Here is a 24,502-nt window from a genome sequence, read left to right on the forward strand (position 1 = left end):
CGATGACTGTACAGTAAATTGCTCTGGATTAGAGTGCCTGCTACGTCCGTATGTGAAATGAATGTAATATATTATATAATAATGGTTTGTGGTTCAGGTAAGGTCTTTCTCAGAGGTGCTAAAACAACTGTGAAGTCCTTAAAACAACAACAACAACAACAACAACAACAACAACAACAACATAGAGCATTTCAAACGGGAAACAACTTCAGTTACAGGCTCATGTGTAACCTATTGTATAAAGTAAAGCAGATGAGAAATCATGTTTAGATAGGCATTTTCTTTTTTCAAATACCTCTCTTAATATAATATGGTCACATTGTATGGATACATGCCATTTGTATAAAAGAATGTAGGCATACAATATATATACATCTAAAAACAAATGTCATATTGTGCAACTGTGGCACGTCATAAAGGTTAGTGGAATGAAGGTTAGTGGAATTTCAAAACATCTGAGGTGTCCTATGCCATCAGCCGTCATACCTTAACAAGCTACTGTAGAGCCACAGCACATGGCTTGAGAAAGTGTGTCCCAAATGGCACCCTATTCACTATATAGTGTACTAATTTTGACCAGGGCCCATAGGGCTCTGATAAAAAGTAGTGTACTATGTAGGGAATAGGGTGCCATTTAGGACAGAAGCATTGATCTCTTCTTAAATGTACAGTATTGTAAATTTTCAACTATTCTATTTTGACCACTTGGGGCTTTACTAGTCAGGTGAGGAACTGGAATTCAACAACTATCAGTAAACTATATTTTTGCGTCAAACTGTGGACAGAAAGTTACTTTAAATAAATGCAGCTGTAGGTTATTTCCAGACAGCAGTTAACATGAACACGTTTTGTGAAACCATACACTACTTTAGCCATTCCATTTTGAATAGGGAAGGAGTCAGTAAGGGAATCTATTTTCCTGCATCACTCCATGTTGATATTGTTGATGATGAAAATAAAATAATGTATTTATTGTATAATTTGGTGGTAATAAAAAATTGATTCAATGTTTTATGCTAAATGTTGCTGTTTGAAATAATGTTGAACTGACAATTGTGTAAGCAATAACTACAACTGTTCAGAGACAATGCACGATTTACAGGAGCCCACACACACCACACACACACACACACTGGTCGCGTTCGCATTCCACTGCTCAGACGTTGCATGCATCATCCAATGGTTGCGTGCCACGTCATCGACTGTGTCATCGACTGACAGATCGCTATAACATATATTGTTAGCTGATACTTAAAATACGTATCCAGGCGTTGTAAAATATGGCAGGCGTCAGCAACGCCTGGGAAAAGGGACGCGCCCAGTATGCCTACTCTCCAGGGCAAGCCTTTCAGTTTGAATTGGTGACGTAGGACGCTCACGCCCCACGATTATCAATTGCGGCTTTGCTGCTCTCCTCTGGCTAAATCTGGCGGCCAGCCTATGCAGCTATAGTAGAGAGGCCTCTGCCTGCGTTATGCTACAAGTTTACAGGACATATCAGCTCATTTGTGTTCAGGCACTCTAGTTGCTACTTTCACCAGATGCACAGGTATCGGTAAGTCGGTTCTTCATTTCATATAGACTATTATTTCGGTTATCGATAGGGCAGTTTGTGTTACGGATATTTGTACAGAAAAGAGCATAACAAAGTTATGGACTCCATCGTTACAATATGACGTTGTCCGACAACAGTAGGCCTAACAATATTATGTATATCCCTCTGTAGGTTATATCCCAATATCAAACGTTTACATTTGAAACCTCTTTGGGTTATAGCTATAAAGGTTTACGAATGTCCGAAATAGATTTATGTTTCAGTCGTTATGCTACTATTTCCATAAAAGTTATTTGGACTTCGAATGCAGATCGTCTCAGTCAACACAGACTTATAACGCCGTCTGAGATCGATACAATGTAGCGGTGATGAAGTGTGTGTGAAATGTATCAATCGTGTCGCGAGTTTATTTACGTTTACGAAGCGCGAGCTGTCAAACAGTAGATGGCGCGAGGAGGAGAGGGGCGTAGCCTACTTGTAAACTCTCAAAATACACTTTTAAGTTTGTCTATTAGACTTGATTATTATTGGCTTTGAAACGTCGGTAAGTTTAGTTCATCCATTAAAATATCGCATCAATTACTATTGTATGGTTTTGTTCATGTTATTCTGCATTCATAGAGCATATTAAAATATTCCCTGTACACAGAGGGACTTACTTGGGGCATATTATGGGGAGTTTTGTGGTGGGGCAAAATGAGTCACTCAGGAAAATTGCTCATTCTGGCCTATTTTTTTGTCTTCCCTGCGGAGCCCTTCAAACCGCCCTTCTTTCTTTCTTTCCTTCCTAACATTTTATTTTGATGACTAGGCCTACAATGCATTCTATTCTATTATATTCTACCCTTGGGAGAGTAGTATAAACATTGAAAGTACTGTCTTTTTCAATCACACAGACATAAGGTCTACATACAGCGAGACATTGTGCCAAACCATCATGTCAAATACAGTGATAATACCTCATTACACTACAACTTCATTGTTGGGTGGGGTAGGTAGATGTTAAGTTCACACTCCACTAGTATGCTAATTGTTCATAGGTATGCTTTAACGCACCACCCTCATTCCTTCATTTTAGTCATTTAGCAGACGCTCTTATCCAGAGCGACTTACATTTAGTGAGTTTTTCTTTCTTCATACTTCATAGCCGGATTCAACAGTTTAGCACTGACTGAAGTATGTTGATTACACCCATTCAAGGATTTATTTTGTGGTGTCTTCTTTGATCAGACGAGTTGTGATATGTAGGCTGTGTGAGATATCCTCCCTAGTAAACTATTGCTCTGAAGATACCGAGGAGTCAAGAAGTAGGCCTAGACCGAGTGTTGTTGTGTAGTTTTACTCAAGTATCTACATCCAGAATTTACAGCTGTGAGTGAGTTGGTTGCAACACAAGTGGAAAAACAACATGCAGTAGTATCACTTCTATACTTCTGTGTTGTTGGTGGTAGTCTGTCTCCAGTCGATCTCCTGACAAAAGCTTTCTATTTACTAATGGACTCTGCACACACACACTTCCTTAAATACCTGTCTTATCTGTGCTCCACCAGAGGCAGAATTTGAGTGGTTACATTCCTGCAGCTGTTTACCAAAACAAGTGGTGGGGTGGCTGTTGTTGTTTTTCGAATCCCAGATTGCCTGTTTTTAAATGTATCTCTCGTCTTCTCCACAGGCTGGTGTGTCCAGATGACCCATCAGGAGCAGCAGGAGATCCTGTTTATGGAGAGACTGGAGGCAGCTCTGTCTTGGATGCAGGCCGTCCAGGAGAGGCTCCGGGTCAACGACAACACCCAGGGCCCCCGGGCCGCCCTGGAGGCCAGACTCAGAGAGACAGAGGTGAGATTCAACCCTAACTAACTACTGACACTACTAACTACTGACACTACTAACTACTGACACTACTAACTACTGCCGACACTAACTACTGCCGACACTAACTACTACAGACACTAACTACTACTGACACAGGCTCAGAGAGACAGAGTGAGACCCAATCCTAACCACTGACTTAGGGTCAAAGACCTGTTTCACACCATTGAGCCAGCCTGAACCATAGTGTGCAGGCTCGGATACATTTTTTCACATTGTCCTTTCCAGTATGGTTGTGGTTATGGCAGTCCTCAACCGACCTCTCACCTTTAACCCCTGTAATACAGTAGAACCCTGGTATGTGAAACCAGAGCCAGCCTCTACATTAGTCCAATTCCAACTTTCCTTTTTTGTTCAGTTGCTTCCACCATTCTCTCAGGTTCGTTTCCCTCGAGGGAAGCTTCTGTATGCTTGATCACATTATTATCTGTCAGCCCAAAATTCATGATCTCATCAAGCCTCTCCTGTGTGTTATTGGTGGTCAGAAAATCCACCAGTCGGAGCACGAGGGTCGTGTGAAGATGGACAAAATGCTTGTGGCCGCAGAGGTCTTACTGCAGAACGGAGACCAGGAGGCCAGGAACATCACCCACGCCAGACTCAAAGACCTCAAAGCATTATGGGAGGAAACCTGCACTTTCATCATCCACTGCCACAGGTAGGCTAGCTCCTGACTCCTCCATGACCCCTCCATGACCCCTATGACCTCCCATGACCTCTATGAGAGCTGAAATTGGCATGTCAATTACTATAATGTTTCTTTAAAAAAAAACGCCATTAGTATTAAGCCTCCACTCTCTTTCAGAGAGAGAGTTGTCTGTTTTATTGTCTGTAAACAACAGGATATATTACCAACACATGGATAATGTAGGTATGAGTAAATACATTCCTTCCAGTCGTTTATATATATATATATATATATATATATATATATATATATATATATATATATATTATTTATTTATTATTATTTTTGTATTAGTATTTATTATGGATCCCCATTAGCTGCTGCCAAGGCAGCAGCTACTCTTCCTGGGGTCCAGCAAAATTAAGGCAGTTCATACATTTTAAAAACATTACAATACATTCACAGATTTCACAACACACTGTGTGCCCTCAGGCCCCTACTCCACCACTACCATATATCTACAGTACAAAAATCCATGTGTACGTGTGTGTATAGTGTGTATGTTATCGTGTGTTAGTATGCATGTGTCTGCGCCTATGTTTGTGTTGCTTCACAGTCCCCGCTGTTCCATAAGGTGTATTTTTAATCCGTTTTTTAAAATCTAATTTTACTACTTGCATCAGTTACTTGATGTGGAATAGAGTTCCATGTCGTCATGGCTTTATGTAGTACTGTGCGCCTCCCATAGTCTGTTCTGGACTTGGGGACTGTGAAGAGACCTCTGGTGGCATGTCTTGTGGGGTATACATGGGTGACCGAGCTGTGCGCCAGTAGCTCAAACAGACAGCTCGGTGCACCCAACATGTCAACACCTCTCATAAACACAAGTAGTGATGAAGTCAATCTCTCCTCCACTTTGAGCCAGGAGAAATCGCATGCATATTATTAATATTAGCTCTCTGTGTACATCCAAGGGCCAGCCGTGCTGCCCTGTTCTGAGCCAATTGCAATTGCAAAAATACATTTTTTTGTGGCACCTGACCACACGACTGAACAGTAGTCCAGTTGTGACAAAACTAGGGCCTGTAGGACCTACCTTGTTGATAGTGCTGTTAAGAAGGTAGAGCAGCGCTTTTATTATGGACATACTTCTCCCCATCTTAGCTACTTTTGTATCAATATGTTATGGCCATGACAGTTTACAATCCAGGGTTACTCCAAGCAGTTTAGTCACCTCGCCTTGCTCAATTTCCACATTATTTATTACAAGATTTAGTTGAGGTTTAGGGTTTAGTGAATGATTTGTCCCAAATACAATGCTTTTAGTTTTATAAATATTTAGGACTAACTTATTCCTTGCCACCCACTCTAAAAACTAACTGCAGCTCTTTGTTAAGTGTTGCTGTCATTTCAGTCCCTGTAGTAGCTGACATGTATAGTGTTGAGTCATCTGCATACATAGACACTCTGGCTTTACTCAAAGCCAGTGGCATGTCATTAGTAAAGATTGAATAAAGTAATGGGCCTAGAGAGCTGCCCTGGGGAATTCCTGATTCTACCTGGATTATGTTGGAGAGGCTTCCATTAAAGAACACCCTCTGTGTTCTGTTAGACAGGTAACTCTGTATCCACAATATAGCAGGTGGAGTAAAGCTATATCACATACGTTTTTCCAGCAGCAGACTATGATCAATAATGTCAAAAGCTGCACTGAAGTCTAACAAAGCAGCCCCTACAATATTTTTATCATCGATTTTTCTCAGCCAATCATCAGTCATTTGTGTAAGTGCTGTGCTTGTTGAATGTCCTTCTCTATAAGCATGCTGAAAGTTTGTTGTCAATTTGTTTACTGGAAAAGATTAACTGTAAGTCGCTCTGGATAAGAGCGTCTGCTAAATGACTAAAATGTAAATGTAAATGTATCTGGTCAAACACAATTTTTTCCAATAGTATACAATTTTTTCAAATAGTTTGTTAATTACAAAGTCACAGCAGAAGGTCTTGTTTTTCTTTTTAAAGCCATATAGCTACACATATCAGAGTCTTCTGAGGTCTATTGTTTGTCTTGAATATGCCTTCATAAATGCTTAAATATTTCATAATGAAATACTTACTGAAAATAGTATATAAATAGTTTATAAATCATTTATAAATGCTTGTTCATGATAGTTAATGATTATAAAGTGTTAGCTACCATTCCATCTCCTCTTTCCCCAGCCGTATAGAGTGGGTGTGGCTGCACTGGAGTGAGTACCTGAAGGCGTATGAGGAGTTTGAAATATGGCTGGTCCACGTGCGTCGCAGTCTGGAGCCGGAGGTTGAGCTGCAGCTGGGTGTGAAGGAGAAATTGTGGCAGGTGAGCAAACACACCTTGTGCTTGGTATCAACAATAGTGACGTTTAGCCAGGGGAAGAAAGGTCTGTAAAACTCAAGAGTGAAAGCGTGAGTGACGAGGATAGGGTGTGGTTTTAAATGGACACACAAACTGAATATAAAGTAATACTACTGGTACCGTTTCAGTAGCCTAGCCTGAACTGTGTTCATAGACTGTTGAATTCCTACTTCTTGTAGGAAGCCATCTTTGAGTTCGTAGTTGAAAACCCTAGCCACACCTAGCCACATCAATTGAACCAATGAATGCTGCCTATAGAAGAGCTAGCTTGCTGATGCACCAAGTTCCAGGTGGAAAGTATCCAATGGGTCGTACTTGAATTACGGTGGCATTTGGGCATGGCATTTTGGAAAGAATTAACTTCATTTTTCTACATTTGTATTTATTTAAATGTATTTGGGTACATCTTCTCATTCTAACTGAACTAATATGGTAGCTACATTTCTTTTAAATAATTTGTATCATTTAAGATAACATTGTGCCACCAGTTAGAGTAGTAAATATTTTGTTGTTGGTAAATGAGGATTTTCTGAAATGGAGGCAAGAAATGCTCAAATCTAAGGTCATCATTTCTTTAAAAATAATTTACTAAAGTGATATGATAAATCATTTTGCTCACAATGTTATTTCCCTTCATTTAAATTGACTAACACCAACTGACACTTTGGATTTAGACACACCAAATGATCAATGGAATCCTCAAATTTAGGACATACTAAAAGGGTGTGATTAGCAAATAATTTTCTTTAATATAGACCCCTCCCCCGATAACAGTTTGCCACTGGAGGGAATGATCAAGGTCCTTGTATATCTTTGTAATGAGTGATTTTCAAGGTGATAACACCAATGACATAAAACTGAGGGACAAACGTTATACTAGTAAAATAAAAGAAGGTATTTTAATAGCCTTCTTTGTTTGTATTGATCTATACCTGATCTATACAATAGATTAAATACTTTTGTTTACTTTCTAGCACTCAAATTAATAGATACACTATATATACAAAAGTATGTGGACTCCCCTTCAAATTAGTGGAGTCGGCTATTTCAGCCACACCCGTTGCTGACAGGTGTATAAAATCGATCACACAGCCATACAATCTCCATAGACAAACCTTAGCAGTAGAATGGCCTTACTGAAGAGCTCAGTTGTCCGGGCTAGGCCCCTTAGTTCCAGTGAAGGGAAATCTTAACGCTACAGCATACAATGACATTCTAGACGATTCTGTGCTTCCAACTTTGTGGCAACAGTTTGGGGAAGGCCCTTTCCTGTTTCAGCATCACAATGTCCCCGCGCACAAAGCAAGGTCCGTACAGAAATGGTTTGTGGAGATCTGTGTGGAAAACTTGACTGGCCTGCACAGAGCCCTGACCTCAACCCCAATAAACACCTTTGGGATGAATTGGTACGCCAACTGCGAGCCAGGCCTAATCGCCCAACATCAGTGCCCGACCTCACTAATGCTCTTGTGGATGAATGGAAGCAAGTCCCCGCAGCAATGTTCCAACATTTAGTGGAAAGCCTTCCCAGAAGAGTGGAGGCTTATGTAGCTGCAAAGGGGGGACCAACTCCATATTAATGCCCATGATTTTGGAATTAGATATTTGACGAGCAGGTGTCTACATACTTTTGGTCATGTAGTGTGTCTCTAAATCCCCAAAACATGTCACTACAACTCTATACATCACTACTGGGACAAGCCCCCAATCCCTTTAAATAACGCATAAACATAAGGTTTTGCAGTATAAAGGACTTGCATTATGTTTTATTATTGATAAACAGTTCAATATAAACTAAAACATGTATGCCATTTTAAAGTGTTTTTCAGGGATGCAAAGGCAAGGGATGCAAATGCCACCGTAATTCAAAAGCGACCCTAATGTAATGTAATCTAACGTGTGTCTCTGTGTGTGTGTGTGTGTGTGTGTGTCTGTGTGTTCCAGGTGGACAACCAGCGTGTCCTGCTGAGTGACGTCCAGAGCCAGGCACTGCTGCTGGAGAGGCTGGTGGACGAGGCTGCAGCGCTGCACAACCGCATCCAGGACCCCAGTGTGGACCAGAATGCACAGGAGCAACTCCAGCAGGCCTATAACAGCATACGGGACAGGGCTGAGGTGTGTGTGTGTGTGTCTGTGTGCAGTACAACGGAGGCTTTCTGATGACTCTCGTTCAAAATCTCTCCAGCTATCCCCTCGATTTCTCTGCACAAAACCCAGGCTAGCATTCCTGTATAGAGCTATGGTATAGAATGTGTACACCACAATTACTGTCAGTGTAGGCTATATAGCAAACATAATGTAATGATTGAAACCATGATAGACAGCTGCAGAGTACAGTAACTTCTACGTTCTCAGAATTAAGTCTGTCTCTCTGAATGTTGTTGGTAAATACTCTTCCATTTTTGCTAAGCTTTCTTTTGTTGTATAGTTCCTTTATTCTCTTCTGTAGTAGTCACACAATCAAGACAATGCCGTTCCTGTTTCTATTTGCGTTTCATGTAGCTCTTTGAAACATCTGACAGGACAGAGCCCAACAATAGTCCTCTCCTCTATCTTTCTCTCTTTTCAAAGGCTCTTTCAGCGCTGCTGGCCCGTTTGAACATGCTTTAGCTCATGGCAGAGCCGTGTGTTTGCTCCAAGGGGGAATGTCATTGTAATGATTGATGTTCTCTTTCATATGGAAGTTGGTGCTTAATAGAGGGGCACATTTTTTTCCTCTACAGTTTGAAAGAAGCTGGAACCAGCTAGTTCTAATCTAACTGAATAAGATGCTATTCTGAATAAGATGCTATTCTATTATTCACCAGTACACCAATGAGGTTTCTTTATTCAAAGCAATTTGCATTTATCTGCTCCAAATGTATATGAGTTTCTTTCATTTGAATAGCCCTGTCTGTGGTTCTGTTATTATCATAGAGCATCGTGGACCCCAGGAAGAGTAAGTGCTGCTTCAGCAGTAGCAAATGGGGATCCTCATAAAATAGTAAATACTAAATCATAGGGCGTCTGTTTTTTTTTCTTATTATTTACTTGGCTTTAAAGGGGCAATCTGGGGACTCCCGAGTGGCGCAGTGGTCTAATAATAATAATAATATGCCATTTAGCAGACGCTTTTATCCAAAGCGACTTACAGTCATGCGTGCATACATTTTTGTGTATGGGTGGTCCCGGGGATTGAACCCACTACCTTGGCGTTACAAGCGCCGTGCTCTACCAGCTGAGCTACAGAGGACCACAGTCTAAGGCACTGCATCGCAGTGCTAGCTGTGCCACTAGAGATCCTGGTTAAGGTCCAGGCTCTTTCACAGCCGGCCGCAACCGGGAGACCCATTGGGCGGCGCACAATTGGCCCAGCATCGTCCAGGTTAGGGGAGGGTTTGGACGGCAGGGATGTTCTTGTCCTATCGCGCACTAGCGACTCCTGTGGTGGGCTGGGTGCAGTGCACGCTGATACGGTCGCCAGGTGTACAGTGTTTCCTCCGACACATTGGTGCGGCTGGCTTCTGGGTTAAGCGGGCATTGTGTCAAGAAGCAGTGCAGCTCGGTTGGGTTGTGTTTCGGAGGACGCACGGCTCTCGACATTCGCCTCTCCCGTGTCCGTACGGGAGTTGCAGCGAAGGGACAAGACTGTAACTACCAATTGGATACCACGAAAAAGGGGTAAAAAAAAATATATAGGGGGAAATCTGGGATTCGAAAAACAACAATCAATGGCTATATCAACAGGAAAGGCTGTCGGTGCTGCAGGAGATGGCTGAAGAGCACCAGATGTACCAGAGCGACGTGCTGAAGTTCCAGTCCTGGCTGGTGTCCAAGACTAAGGAGCTCAACACCCTCACTGAGACTGAGGACACAGCCGAGAACAAACTCCGAGCCCTACAGGTGAGAGAAGTACACCCTAGTCACATGACTTCTGGGAGGGACAGGTGAGAGTTCACTCTGGTCACATCACTGTTCTTTTATTCATCGCTTTTATTGCCTTCAGTTTTTTTTTTTTATCTCCATCATTTCATTGTTTTACTATGAAGTGTGTTGCAATTTTAAATGTATTTTAAATCAAGTTTGATTTGACTTGATTTGATTCTGCTGGGAGGGACACATACCATGCTGTGAACAACCTGTAATCTCCTTTGGGAGAAGAGTAGAGAATCAGGGATGTAGCTCAGTTGGTAAAGCATGGCGTTTGCAACGCCAGGGTTGTGGGTTCGATTCCCACGGGGGGCCAGTATGAAAACAAATAAAAAATAATAATGTATGCACTAACTAACTGTAAGTCGCTCTGGATAAGAGTGTCTGCTAAATGACTAAAATGTAAATGTAATCAGGATAACCCTCTCTCCTTTGTCAGACACTGGATGACAGCGTGGCCAGTGAGGAGAGGACGCTGCAGCACATCGAGGGAATGGCGGAGGCGGTGCGGGCCAACACGTCCCCCAGGGGAGCGGAGGTGGTGGTGGAGGAAGCAGAGGAGTTGCGTCTGGACTGGCAGAGGCTGAGACAGAGCCTGTGTGAGGCCGGAGAGGGCCTGAAGAGCAGCATGGACTCTCAGAGCCAGTACCAGAGCCGCTGCCAGCGCCTGGGGGAGGACATCGTGCAGCTCCGGGCCCTGCTCCACAGACTGACCAGAGACCTGGAGACAGCCAGGGATGGAGACAGGACCAGAGACCTGGAGACAGCCAGGGATGGAGACAGGACCAGAGACCTGGAGACAGCCAGGGAGGGAGACAGGACCGAGGAACAGATGGTTGGGCAGTGGAGGAAATACACAGTGGGTTTGGTGTCTCTCTCTCTCTCTATTCCTATATCCTCTCTCTCTCTCTTCCTATATCCTCTCTCTCTCTGACAGTTCTCTATGTCACTTTCACTCCTCAACCCTATGGTTTACATCTTTAGTTACTAGCTACAACAAGGGTCTGACACTGCATGGGTGGTTGCTCTAACTATTGCCTGGCAGGAATGGCCCTCTGGCTGAACGCCTGGGAGAAGTGTGGTGCAGATGAGAGAGAAGATAATGATTGTGGGCTGGTATTGTAACCTCACAGTCAAAACGTGCAGGTGTGGTAGGGCAGGTTCCCACAGTCTATGGATGTGTATTAATAGTCTAATGTGGCTTCCTTTTCTTATCTATTGTACTTCATCCTCACTGATGTGAATAAATGGGACAGATGAAATGCCTCCATAGGCTTTCAGTACATTGCTTTCACCTGTCCTGTCTGTTCAGCAGGTTACCGTTTTTCATCATGAATCTTGTTATGGAGGCAGCTCTGCGGAGTGGTCACTAGCTGGCACAGCCACAAAGTCATGAAATCAGATTTTAAACCTAACCTTAAACACACTGCTAACCCTAAAGCCTAACCCTAACCTTAAATTAAGACCAAAAAGCACATTTTAGTTTTCATGAATTTTTTACAATCTAGACCATTTTTACTTTGCAGCTGGCCTATCTAAGGGGAAATTGCTCAGTTCTGCCTCCAACACACGACTCATGACAATAAACGTCCACCTGCGTCTGTTCAGATTAATGAAGATGGCGGCTAGGAAGCGAGGCTAGGAAGCGACGCTAGGAAGACACTTTAGACTATTTAGATCAGGCTGAGAAACCAAAGCTGGCAGATGAGGCAAGCACTCATTTAATCCTCAACAAACAAAAGCATTCTTGACAATTCACCTCAGTAGAATGAAAGCAGCAGGCACCAAGAGGCCTCCGAGGCTGTAATTGGTTAATTCTGGCAAAGGAGGAAATTAAGTGGGCGTGCCCCAGGGGTCAATGTACAGGCTGAACAATCCTGTTCAGCCTGTACATTAATGATCTGCCTTCTGTCTGTACTGGGTCTGAAGTTAAAATGTATGCAGATGATACAGTGATATATGTGCATGCAAAGAGCAAACAACAAGCTGCACAATAACTCACTACTATAACAGTCCATGTTACAAATGTTTGCATCTCAATGTGAAAAAAACTGTCTGCATGTTGTTCACAAAGAGGGCAAATGATGCTACTGAGCCAGATGTCTGTGTCAGGGGAGAAGAACAGTCTGCATGTTGTTCACAAAGAGGGCAAATGATGCTACTGAGCCAGATGTCTGTGTCAGGGGAGAAGCTCTAGGTGGTATCCCTTTTTAAGTACCTTGGCATCATACTTGATTCCAACCACTCTTTTAAAAAGCAGGTGAAAAAGGTAACTCAAATAACCAAATTCAACCTAGCTAATTTCCAATTCATACGAAATTGTTTGACTACAGAGGTAGCAAAACTGTACTTCAATGCTATGATACTCCCCCACTTAACATACTGCTTGACTAGTTGGGCCCAAGCTTGCTGTACAACATTAAAACCCATTCAGTCTGTCTACAAACAGGCTCTCAAAGTGCTTGATAGAAAGCCCAATAGCCATCACCACTGTTACATCCTCAGAAAGCATGAACTCCTGAGTTGGGAAAATCTTGTGCTATACACCGACGCATGTCTTGTATTCAAGATCCTAAATGGCCTGGCTCCCCCTCCACTTAGTACTTTTGTCAAACGGACAAAACCCAAACCCATGGCAGCAGATCCACAAGGTCTGACATGAGAGGTGACTGTATAGTTCCCTTAAGGAAAAGCACCTTTTGGCAATCTGCTTTCTCTGTGAGAGCTTCCCATTTCTGGAACACACTGCCATCAGACACACACAACTGCACCACATATCGCACCTTCACAAAAAACATAAAGACATGGCTAAAGGCCAATCAGAGTTGTGAACATAATCCCTAGCTGTGTATTTCTGCTTTCCATGTTATCTGTTGTCTGTAGCTTGTGAGGTGTGTAAACACTTTGTTGCTTTTATGTATTTTGTTTTGTTGCTATTTCTCTGTCTGCGTGCTACGTGTTGCTAGTCCTATGTTGCTCTGTCTGCGTGCTACGTGTTGCTAGTCCTATGTTGCTCTGTCTGCGTGCTACGTGTTGCTAGTCCTATGTTTCTCTGTCTGCGTGCTACGTGTTGCTAGTCCTGTGTTTCTCTGTCTGCATGCTATGTGTTGCTTGTCCTCTGTTTCTGTGTGTGTGTTACGTGTTGCTTGTCCTATGTTTCTCTGTCTGCGTGCTACGTGTTGCTAGTCCTATGTTTCTCTGTCTGCGTGCTACGTGTTGCTAGTCCTGTGTTTCTCTGTCTGCGAGCTACGTGTTGCTAGTCCTATGTTGCTCTGTCTGTCGGCATGTTACGTGTTGCTTGTCCTATGTTGCTCTGCAGGTGCTCACTGCTCATTGTTTGTCTTTATTGTTATTGTAGATATTGGGCCCCATGTAGCTCAGTTGGTAGAGCATGGCGCTTGCAACGCCAGGGTTGTGGGTTCGTTTCCTACAGGGGGCCAATATGAAAGAAAAAAAAAAAAAAAACATGTATGCACTCACTAACTGTAAGTCGCTCTGGATAAGAGCATCTGCTAAATGACTAAAATGTAAAATGTAAAATTGTAATAGTTGTTAATAACCTTCACAGGGACTGCGGTTGAAAATTAGCCGGCTGGCTAAAACCGGCACTTTTACTAAAACGTTGATTTAATGTGCACTGTCACTTTAAATAAAAAAATAAAAATAAAAATCATATTCAAGTTGGTGTTTATGCCAATTTGGTTGTTAATGATGGTGTGTGATTGTTTGGGTGTAGAAAATGAGCTGCCAGATGGTCTAGGCTTGTCTCTGGATACGTCCCAAATGGATCCCTATTTTCTTTATAATGAACTACTTTTGGCCAGGGCTCAAAGGGTCATATGCACTGTGATGTGTTTTTTAATGTCTTTTTTTACTTTTCCTTATTTCTCCCTGTTGGTATTCCCCCACTCAGAACGTCCGGAATACTTTGTTGGCAGAGGAATCCCAGGTGGAGCACCTCAAGGCCCAGCTTAAAGAACTCTTCCGCTTTTCCCAAGATTCCCGGCATCTCTCTGACGACGTCCTGGCTGTGGTGAAGGAACAGCAGAGGTGAGTTGACATGGAGTATGTGTCCCAAATGGAACCCTATTCCCTATTTAGCGCACTACTTTTGACTAGTAATGGGGGAAAAAATCGATACTTTGATTCCAAGTATCGATTTGTAAAAATAAATGCATATTTTTTGCGAGGTAGCATTAGCTAGCGCTAGTCATCCTATAGCTTGTTCTCCATCTTGTTTTTAAATAGTAAGCCAACATGTTCTCAGTACTTGGTAAAAAGTAGTGAACTCAGAATGCATCATTATCCATACTCTAAGATACTTCATATTATTGAATGTTAGAGAGGTGGCATCTGCCATATTTGCGCTCAATCTCTCTTGTTCAGTGATTACTATTCAGTGAAGGAGAAGGGACAAGGAGAGGAAGATGCGTTTTCAGACTATTGAGATTCACCTTCAGAGGGATGGTTCAGCAGATTTTGCATAAGCCAACTGTCTATATAGGCCTATTGATGTGCTTTTTCTTCCATAGGATATAAGGTTCCATGCCTTTTCTAACTTGTCGTAACTCATGTGACAGTTAGGAATCCTAACACCTCTGTAGACAGGCATGGTCTGATAAAGGACATACCCTAGTATGTATTAGGATTGGGCGGTATACCGTTGTTAGGTTCTAAATAAACAGAGTAAAAAACTAACGGACAACTAGTCAAAGCTCAGACCAAGTTTATTCACCTACTGGGTCAAACAGCTGCATAAGACAAAGACATGTTTACACGAGTACATATACAGTGAGGGAAGAAAGTATTTGATCCCCTGCTGATTTTGTACGTTTGCCCACTGACAAAGAAATGATCAGTCTATAATTTTTACGGTAGGTTTATTTGAACAGTGAGACACAGAATAACAACAACAAAATCCAGAAAAACGCATGTCAAAAATGTTATAAATTGATTTGCATTTTAATGAGGGAAATAAGTATTTGACCCCTCTGCAAACCATGACTTAGTACTTGGTGGCAAAACCCTTGTTGGCAATCACAGAGGTCAGACGTTTCTTGTAGTTGGCCACCAGGTTTGCACACATCTCAGGAGGAATTCTGTCCCACTCCTCTTTGCAGATCTTCTCCAAGTCATTAAGGTTTCGAGGCTGACGTTTGGCAACTCGAACCTTCAGCTCCCTCCACAGATTTTCTATGGGATTAAGGTCTGGAGATTGGCTAGGCCACTCCAGGACCTTTAATGTGCTTCTTCTTGAGCCACTCCTTTGTTGCCTTGGCCGTGTGTTTTGGGTCATTGTCATGCTGGAATACCCATCCACGACCCATTTTCAATGCCCTGGCTAAGGGAAGGAGGTTCTCACCCAAGATTTGACGGTACATGGCCCCGTCCATCGTCCCTTTGATGCGGTGAAGTTGTCCTGTCCCTTTAGCAGAAAAACACCCCCAAAGCATAATGTTCCCACCTCCATGTTTGACGGTGGGGATGGTGTTCTTGGGGTCATAGGCAGCATTCCTCCTCCTTCAAACACGTCGAGTTGAGTTGATGCCAAAGAGCTCAATTTTGGTCTCATCTGACCACAACACTTTCACCCAGTTCTCTTCTGAATCATTCAGATGTTCATTGGCAAACTTCAGACGGCCTGTATATGTGCTTTCTTGAGCAGGGGGACCTTGCGGGCGCTGCAGGATTTCAGTCCTTCACGGCGTAGTGTGTTACCAATTGTTTTCTTGGTGACTATGGTCCCAGCTGCCTTGAGATTATTGACAAGATCCTCCCGTGTAGTTCTGGGCTGATTCCTCACCGTTCTCATGATCATTGCAACTCCACGAGGTGAGATCTTGCATGGATCCCCAGGCCGAGGGAGATTGACAGTTCTTTTGTGTTTCTTCCATTTGCGAATAATCGCACCAACTGTTGTCATCTTCTCTCCAAGCTGCTTGGCGATGGTCTTGTAGCCCATTCCAGCCTTGTGTAGGTCTACAATCTTGTCCCTGACATCCTTGGAGAGCTCTTTGGCCTTGGCCATGGTGGAGAGTTTGGAATCTGATTGATTGATTGCTTCTGTGGACAGGTGTCTTTTATACAGTTAACAAACTGAGATTAGGAGCACTCCCTTTAAGAGTGTGCTCCTAATCTCAGCTCGTTACCTGTATAAAAGACACCTGGGAGCCAGAAATCTTTCTGATTGAGAGGGGGTCAAATACTTATTTCCCTCATTAAAATGCAAATCAATTTATAACATTTTTGACATGCGTTATTCTGGATTGTGTTGTTGTTATTCTGTCTCTCACTGTTCAAATAAACCTACCATTAAAATTACAGACTGATCATTTCTTTGTCAGTGGGCAAACGTACAAAATCAGCAGGGGATCAAATACTTTTTTCCCTCACTGTATTTATACCCTCTACTGGGCGGAGTCAACTCCTTGCACATCTAGACAGCCAATACCTATCTGTTGCTAGGCAGGAACTTAAGTGACGTGTGTAATAAAACTGTTCCTTCTCCCTTCATCTAACTTGACCTGATCTCGGCCCACATTCCTCATTAATCCACAGCTATCCAACCTTATCAGTGACCGCAACCAAGTGATTTCCTTTTCCCTTACTTAGTGACTTTACAGACCCATACTTCTTATCCAACCTCCATTGACCCCACCGTATACATTCCTCATACATGTAACCATTAACTTTTGGTGTAGCAAGTATTTCAAACTACAACCCAACAGTCCCTCCTTTTTCAAAAGTAATTCCATACTGTTCAACATCACATAAACTTTGAAATTACTTATAAATGAACAAAAAATAAAACATGAACAAAAAATAAAACATGATTAACATTCACAGTTGATTTGTCTATTTACATCTCCGATACTTATGGCCTCTGATCTATAATCATACTATGCACACTCTTATTTCCATCTCTCGTCGGACAACTGATAATGACATTTCAACTGGAGCTTTTGACTTCCTCCATTTCAGCTGGAGCTTTTGACTTCCTCCATTTCAGCTGGAGCTTTTGACTTCCTCCATTTCAGCTGGAGCTTTTGACTTCCTCCATTTCAGCTGGAGCTTTTGACTTCCTCCATTTCAGCTGGAGCTTTTGACTTCCTCCATTTCCTCCTCCAGGTTCCTGAGAGAGTGATAGCACAAGACTTGAAAAGCAAAAGAAACACAAAACATAATAAGTATTAATAATGCGTTAAACTATGCATAATTACATATGCAAAGAAAAACCGAAGTTTGATAACATGACGATTCCCACTCTCTCTTCGCCTGCCTATGCCTTCGGCATACTTTTCAGCTGGGTTCCACAAAAATGAAGGCCCTAAAAAAATACTGTCTTCCTCCCCCGTTAAGCCACAGGTTAGAACAAGTGTTTTAACGCCATATAATTTTCACTTCTCTCCCTATCTCCTCCTTCCTCCATGGCCACCCGATACAGTGAGGGGGAAAAAGTATTTGATCCCCTGCTGATTTTGTAGGTTTGCCCACTGACAAAGAAATGATCAGTCTATAATTTTAATGGTAGGTTTATTTGAACAATGAGAGACAGAATAACAACAACAAAATCCAGAAAAACGCATGTCAAAAATGTTATAAATTGATTTGCATTTTAATGAGGGAAATAAGTATTTGACCCCCTCTCAATCAGAAAGATTTTTGGCTCCCAGGTGTCTTTTATACAGGTAACGAGCTGAGATTAGAGCACACTCTTAAAGGGAGTGCTCCTAATCTCAGTTTGTTACCTGTATAAAAGACACCTGTCCACAGAACAATCAATCAATCAGATTCCAAACTCTCCACCTTGGCCAAGACCAAAGAGCTCTCCAAGGATGTCAGGGACAAGATTGTAGACCTACACAAGGCTGGAATGGGCTACAAGACCATCGCCAAGCAGCTTGGTGAGAAGGTGACAACAGTTGGTGCGATTTTTCGCAGATGGAAGAAACACAAAAGACCTGTCAATCTCCCTCGGCCTGGGGCTCCATGCAAGATCTCACCTCGTGGAGTTGCAATGATCATGAGAACGGTGAGGAATCAGCCCAGAACTACACGGGAGGATCTTGTCAATGATCTCAAGGCAGCTGGGACCATAGTCACCAAGAAAACAATTGGTAACACACTATACCGTGAAGGACTGAAATCCTGCAGCACCCACAAGGTCCCCCTGCTCAAGAAAGCACATTAACAGGCCCGTCTGAAGTTGCCAATGAACATCTGAATGATTCAGAGGAGAACTGGGTGAAAGTGTTGTGGTCAGATGAGACCAAAATCGAGCTCTTTGGCATCAACTCAACTCACCGTGTTTGGAGGAGGAGGAATGCTGCCTATGACCCCAAGAACACCATCCCCACCATCAAACATGGAGGTGGAAACATTATGCTTTGGGGGTGTTTTTCTGCCAAGGGGACAGGACAACTTCACCGTATCAAAGGGACGATGGACGGGGCCATGTACCGTCAAATCTTGGGTGAGAACCTCCTTCCCTCAGCCAGGGCATTGAAAATGGGTCGTGGATGGGTATTCCAGCATGACAATGACCCAAAATACACGGCCAAGGCAACAAAGGAGTGGCTCAAGAAGAAGCATTAAGGTCCTGGAGTGGCCTAGCCAGTCTCCAGACCTTAATCCCATAGAAAATCTGTGGAGGGGAGCTGGAGGTTTGAGTTGCCAAACGTCAGCCTCGAAACCTTAATGACTTGGAGAAGATCTGCAAAGAGGGGAGTGGGACAAAATCCCTCCTGAGATGTGTGCAAACCTGGTGGCCAACTACAAAAACGTCTGACCTCTGTGATTGCCAACAAGGGTTTTGCCACCAAGTACTAAGTCATGTTTTGCAGAGGGGTCAAATACTTATTTCCCTCATTAAAATGCAAATACATTTATAACATTTTTGACATGCGTTTTTCTGGATTTTTTTGTTGTTATTCTGTCTCTCACTGTTCAAATAAACCTACCATTAAAATTATAGACTGATCATTTCTTTGTCAGTGGGCAAACGTACCATATCAGCAGGGGATCAAATACTTTTTTCCCTCACTGTATATACATGTGCAGTGACCTTAATCAACTTTACCTCATCCTAAATCAGCACTGTATATACGTTTCAACATCAATGCCCTCAGAAGGTGATATCCCTGCAATGCTACCAAGGTAACCCCTGCTACCACTAACACTGCCCATGATGCATACTTCAAAATACCCCTCATTTGCGCAGTAGTCCAGTTCCATGCTGTTACTAAAGTATGCTTCACCACTACTACTGCTCCTTCTGTTAATGTCCCTACAGCGACTGCCATAAGAATAGCTATTGCATTGACTCTGTCTCCTGCTCCTGATCTTCTATTGCCTTTGTGGTTCACTGATAGATCTAGGACTGAACCTTTCAGATACTCCCTACCTCAGAAACTTTTACAGATGCACAATTGAGAGCATCCTGTCAGGCTGTATCACCACCTGGTATGGCAACTGCACCGCCCGCAATTGCAGGGCTCCCCAGAGGGGGGTGCGGTCTGCCCAACGTATCACCGGGGGCACACTGCCTGCCCTCCAGGATACCTACAGCACCCGATGTCACAGGAAGGCCAAAAAGATCATGAAGGACATCAACCACCCGAGCCATGACCTGTTCACCCCACCCCTTTGTGAACACCCTCGTTACAGTGTAAACTTTGGGTCCAAACGGTTGATACGCAGCCACCTTCTGACACTTTCCTGCTGGCGGTATGGAATGAGGGAGACATTAGTGCCGTTGGAAGAGTATCCAAACTCTGAGTCACATGTTTCTTAATCACACCCTGCAGGAGATGTGATGCTATTATTACAGCAAACCTCCCTTCCGGTGAGGTGGCCTCCTGTATACAGGGATCTGTGGCTATTCTTTCAAGCGTTGTACCTTCTTTGACGAACCCCTCACTGAAAGTTGACAATGGTGTCTGAAATGACAACACTATCTCTGCTGCTCTCACCATGATCTGGGTAGGTGTGACGTTCAATTTAACGTCATAGTAGTCTCTATATTGTGCACAGTTAGCTGTCCTCCCTCTCCTACCTGTATCACTATACATAGAGGAGTGGTATCGTTCCTCAGAGACTCTATTACCCACTTCCTTAATTTATGAGCCACACAGATCTCCGCCCCAGTCACATTCCATTCCGCTCTCCCAATTCCCTGTGACGTTAACGCCTTGGTTTTTGGGACTCCATAGAATACACTGATATCAGTCCTGCTAGAATCTGCAACTAACACCCTTATGCAAACATTCTGTCTCAAACAAAGGCCCCTTATATGTACCTTGCCTCCGGCCACAAATACATTTGCACATAAATCATTCCATCTAACCCATAACACATTAGTCACTACTGCTAGTCCACTTATATAGTTATAAACATACTAAAACATGCTCAAGTCAATTAGTCAATTTCCAACAATACCTCATCTGGAATTGATCACTCTCATGTTCTACAACACCTAGGAAACATATTGACTTGAACAGGGAAGAGAGACGATACATGTTTAATAATTTCACACCACCGTTGATGAGAATGAGATTGGGGCAAGAACCGTCCATCCGTTCTGTTCTATGCCAATTGGATGCTAGTCTCCATGCCAGTCTCTGTCCATCCATTCTGTTCTATGCCAATGGGATGCTAGTCTCCATGCCAGTCTCTGTCCATCCGTTTATGAGTGTTCATTATAGGGCAGGGCAGCTCTAACCAACATCTCCAATCTCATCTCATTGATTGGACTTCAGGTTAGCTGACTCCTGACTCCAATTTGCTTTTGGAGAAGTCATTAGCATTGGGGTTCACATACCTTTCCCAACCTACACTGTGAAAGACAGAATAAAGTGTCTCACGTGATTAAAAACCCCCAAGGTTTTCTGAACTTGCAAGGAGTGTTTGGCCTGGTAATTTTAACCTTTTAGAATCCATTTCCCTGGCATTTCGTATAGATTCTTCCAACCCCAAAATTGGTTCCACACCCCTCGCCATGTAACATTATCCGGGTATTGTTACTGGTCCTATGATCAGAGACATGGGTAGTAGTCGTATCGCTTTCGATTCTGCCCCTGTTACCCTGCTGAATGTAATACTTTTCCCTGTCGTAAATTTACCCTATTTTGAGCTCCCTTGCCTCGCTACACTCACTCTTCCATTGACCAACAGCCCCACACCTAAAACAGGGCTCTGATGCTTTGCGCCTTGGGACGAATTCACTGCCCTTTCCTCTCTGTTTCTTTTGTCTTTCACCACTGTTAGTGACTTTCATTGTGGCTGTATTAACCACACGCACGGCTGCGAAGTGATCGCAATTAGATTCAACTCTCAAAGCCTCCTGCTCTATTTCATCCCAATGAAAATGTTGGTCCACTACCCTTGCAATAGCCATTTGGATAACAGGTTTCAAACCTGCCATCAAATTAGACGTACACATTCTATCAAAGTACTCACGTACCCAGTCTTTTTGCAGCTACTACATCTACTAATTTTGGTTTTATCGGTTTTTCTTTTTTGATAGAATGCTGACATCAAAACGCTGGTGTAATGAGCTTTTGATTATTCTTTTATGTCATTGTGCCAAGTTCACAATTGCATCTCTGAATTCTTTATTAGATTGGAATTTTCCATCAGCAGGGAAATGCTGACCAATTTTATCCAGTTTGCTCAATTCTTCCCACATTCGAGCCAAATTGGTAGAATGCTCGTGCGCCTCTTTCAGCGCCTCTATGGCTTTATTAAACGTTTCTTCCTCTAGTCCCCCTTTACAGGGAGAATCGGGGCCGCCGGTCGCCATTTCAATAGTTATTATTCCGACGCCTCTCCCAACGGTGTCCAGAGTGTTTCGATTTCCTCCCCCACGGCTCTAATACACGCCAATTTTAACTATATACACTACCGGTCAAAAGTTTTAGAACACCTACTCATTCAAGGGTTTTTCTTTATTTTTACTATTTTCTACATTGTAGCATAATAGTGAAGACAGCAAAACTATGAAATAACACAAATTGAATAATGTAGTAACAAAAAAAAGTGTTAAACAAATCTAAATAGATTTTATATTTGAGATTCTTCAAATAGCCACCCTTTGCCTTGATGACAGATTTGCACACTCTAATACCCTAATGCTCAGTTAATTTATTTGCCACATATTACATAATTATCTCCAGCTCAGGGCTCCAGCTATGAATCTGTTTTGCTAACTTGCTAGTAGCTAAGTGGCTAGCTTGCAAGATCAAGCTTCTTGGTTACAGCAGAGAAAATCAACCCCCTCCTGGATCAAGATCTGTGTAAAAACAAAATAGTATGTATATATCTATATATATTTTATTTTAAGAAATAGTGCCCTTTGTGTGCACTGCAGGTAATACCGTATACCCCGGTATGATACAGGAACAGTATGAAGGTATGAAAATCTGGATACCACCCAACCCTAGTCCATATGCCTTTAATTCATGTAAAGTTAAAACATACAGTAAAAAAAAAAAAAAAGCAATGTACAAGCTGAAATTTTTTCTCTGACTCAGTGTAAATATTGTCTTTCACACCATCTTAAAAAATCTCTACAGTAAACTTGGTCTTTGCATGAAAAGCACCATATCTAATCTGTCGTAAACTCATTTGCTTTGTCCCCGTGCAGTGTGAAGTGTCGTGCTATGAAGCTGTGTGTGGAGTCAGAGTTGGGGCTGAGACAAGTGCTGCAGGACCCTCTGCATGGATTCTCTCAGTGGAGCCAGCTGGTCTCTCAAGTGTTGGAGTCCTCTGCTGAAGTGTCTGAGTTCTCACACATCGCCATGCTGGTGCAGAACATCGAGGTAGGAACACTGCACTGCACTGCAGACTGCTACTGATTTAATAAACTATTAAATGTGTTTTGATCGTGTGCTTAAAAATTGAATCCTTAATGGTGAAAATGCCTCGTCCGTTTGAGATATTACAACAACAAAGAAGTTATTGCAAAAAACGAACACAGTTTTTTCCCCCTCAGACATTATTGCATGCACGATAGAACAGTAGAATATGTACTGCAATTATTTTTTTACACACTGCTCGACGCACCTCACCTTCAATTCGTTCACAAAACAAAAACAACAGAGGTGCTGGGGCGGAGAGTGGCGCTGTTTCCCCTAATGCGGATTCCATCTTTAGAAGGGACGTAGACAAACCGCTAAACCATTTAATACAGTAAGAGTCACTCCCATCAATCAAACAGCTAAACCATTTAATACAGTAAGAGTCACTCCCATCAATCAAACAGCTAAACCATGTAATACAGTAAGAGTCACTCCCATCAATCAAACAGCTAAACCCTTTAATACAGTAAAGTAAAATGCATATAGAAAAAGTACAACGCATATTTACAGCAAGAGTCACTCCCATCAATCAAACAGCTAAACCAGGATTGTGTTCATAAGGGGGAACCTTAATGTCTGAAAATCCAAACTTAGTAATAATAATAATAATATGCCATTTAGCAGACGCTTTTATCCAAAGCGACTTACAGTCGTGCGTGCATACATTTTTGTGTATGGGGGGTCCCGGGGATCGAACCCACTACCTTGGCGTTACAAGCGCCGTGCTCTACCAGCTGAGCTACAGAGGACCACAAGTAACTGTGGCCCTTAAGGCCTGGAGACCTCCTCTTTAATAACGAAAAGAGAAAAGCAGATGATCTACATTTTAGTCATTTAGCAGACGCTCTTATCCAGAGCGACTTACACGAGCAATTAGGGTTAAGTGCCTTGCTTAAGGGCACATCGACAGATTTTTCACGTAGTCGGCTCTGGGGATTGAACCAGCTACCTTCGGTTACTGCACAACGCTCTTACCCCACTAAGCTACCTGCCGCTCTTCCAGTAGCGCTCTTACCCAGAATCTACATTATTCATGGTACCTTAATTGGCCTGCTAGGGAAATCTAATTATCCTAGATTCGTACTGGAACTGGACATAGATTGTCTAGAATCGTCCCAAATGGCACAATATTCTCTATTTGGTGCACTATTTTTGACCAGGGTGCTGTTTGGGATGCATTCTAGCCTTCTCTATCAGAAAATTGAATCTCTCCTCCACTGTGGACAGAAGAAAATGACTTCCTCCCTATATAAACTCCCCTCCAGACATGGGAGTAATGACAGCACAGGCCA

General features: G+C 42.7%; 1 protein-coding gene across 1 annotated transcript in view; it reads left to right on the forward strand.

The window, feature by feature from the left end:
• The first annotated feature begins 1,284 nt into the window (after window positions 1-1,284).
• LOC121544262 (nesprin-3) overlaps window positions 1,285-24,502 on the forward strand; it is a 26,685-nt gene continuing 3,467 nt past the window's right edge. Inside the window, exons 1-9 of the mRNA XM_045209051.1 lie at window positions 1,285-1,555; window positions 3,228-3,391; window positions 3,910-4,082; window positions 6,270-6,408; window positions 8,389-8,559; window positions 10,171-10,326; window positions 10,793-11,212; window positions 14,267-14,403; window positions 22,997-23,171. Coding sequence (XP_045064986.1) covers window positions 3,242-3,391; window positions 3,910-4,082; window positions 6,270-6,408; window positions 8,389-8,559; window positions 10,171-10,326; window positions 10,793-11,212; window positions 14,267-14,403; window positions 22,997-23,171 — 1,521 coding nt within the window. The 5' untranslated portion in view covers window positions 1,285-1,555; window positions 3,228-3,241. The remainder of the gene's footprint in view (window positions 1,556-3,227; window positions 3,392-3,909; window positions 4,083-6,269; window positions 6,409-8,388; window positions 8,560-10,170; window positions 10,327-10,792; window positions 11,213-14,266; window positions 14,404-22,996; window positions 23,172-24,502) is intronic.

Source organism: Coregonus clupeaformis, chromosome 29 (genome assembly GCF_020615455.1).
Source record: "Coregonus clupeaformis isolate EN_2021a chromosome 29, ASM2061545v1, whole genome shotgun sequence".
Classification (NCBI taxonomy): Eukaryota; Metazoa; Chordata; class Actinopteri; order Salmoniformes; family Salmonidae; genus Coregonus; species Coregonus clupeaformis.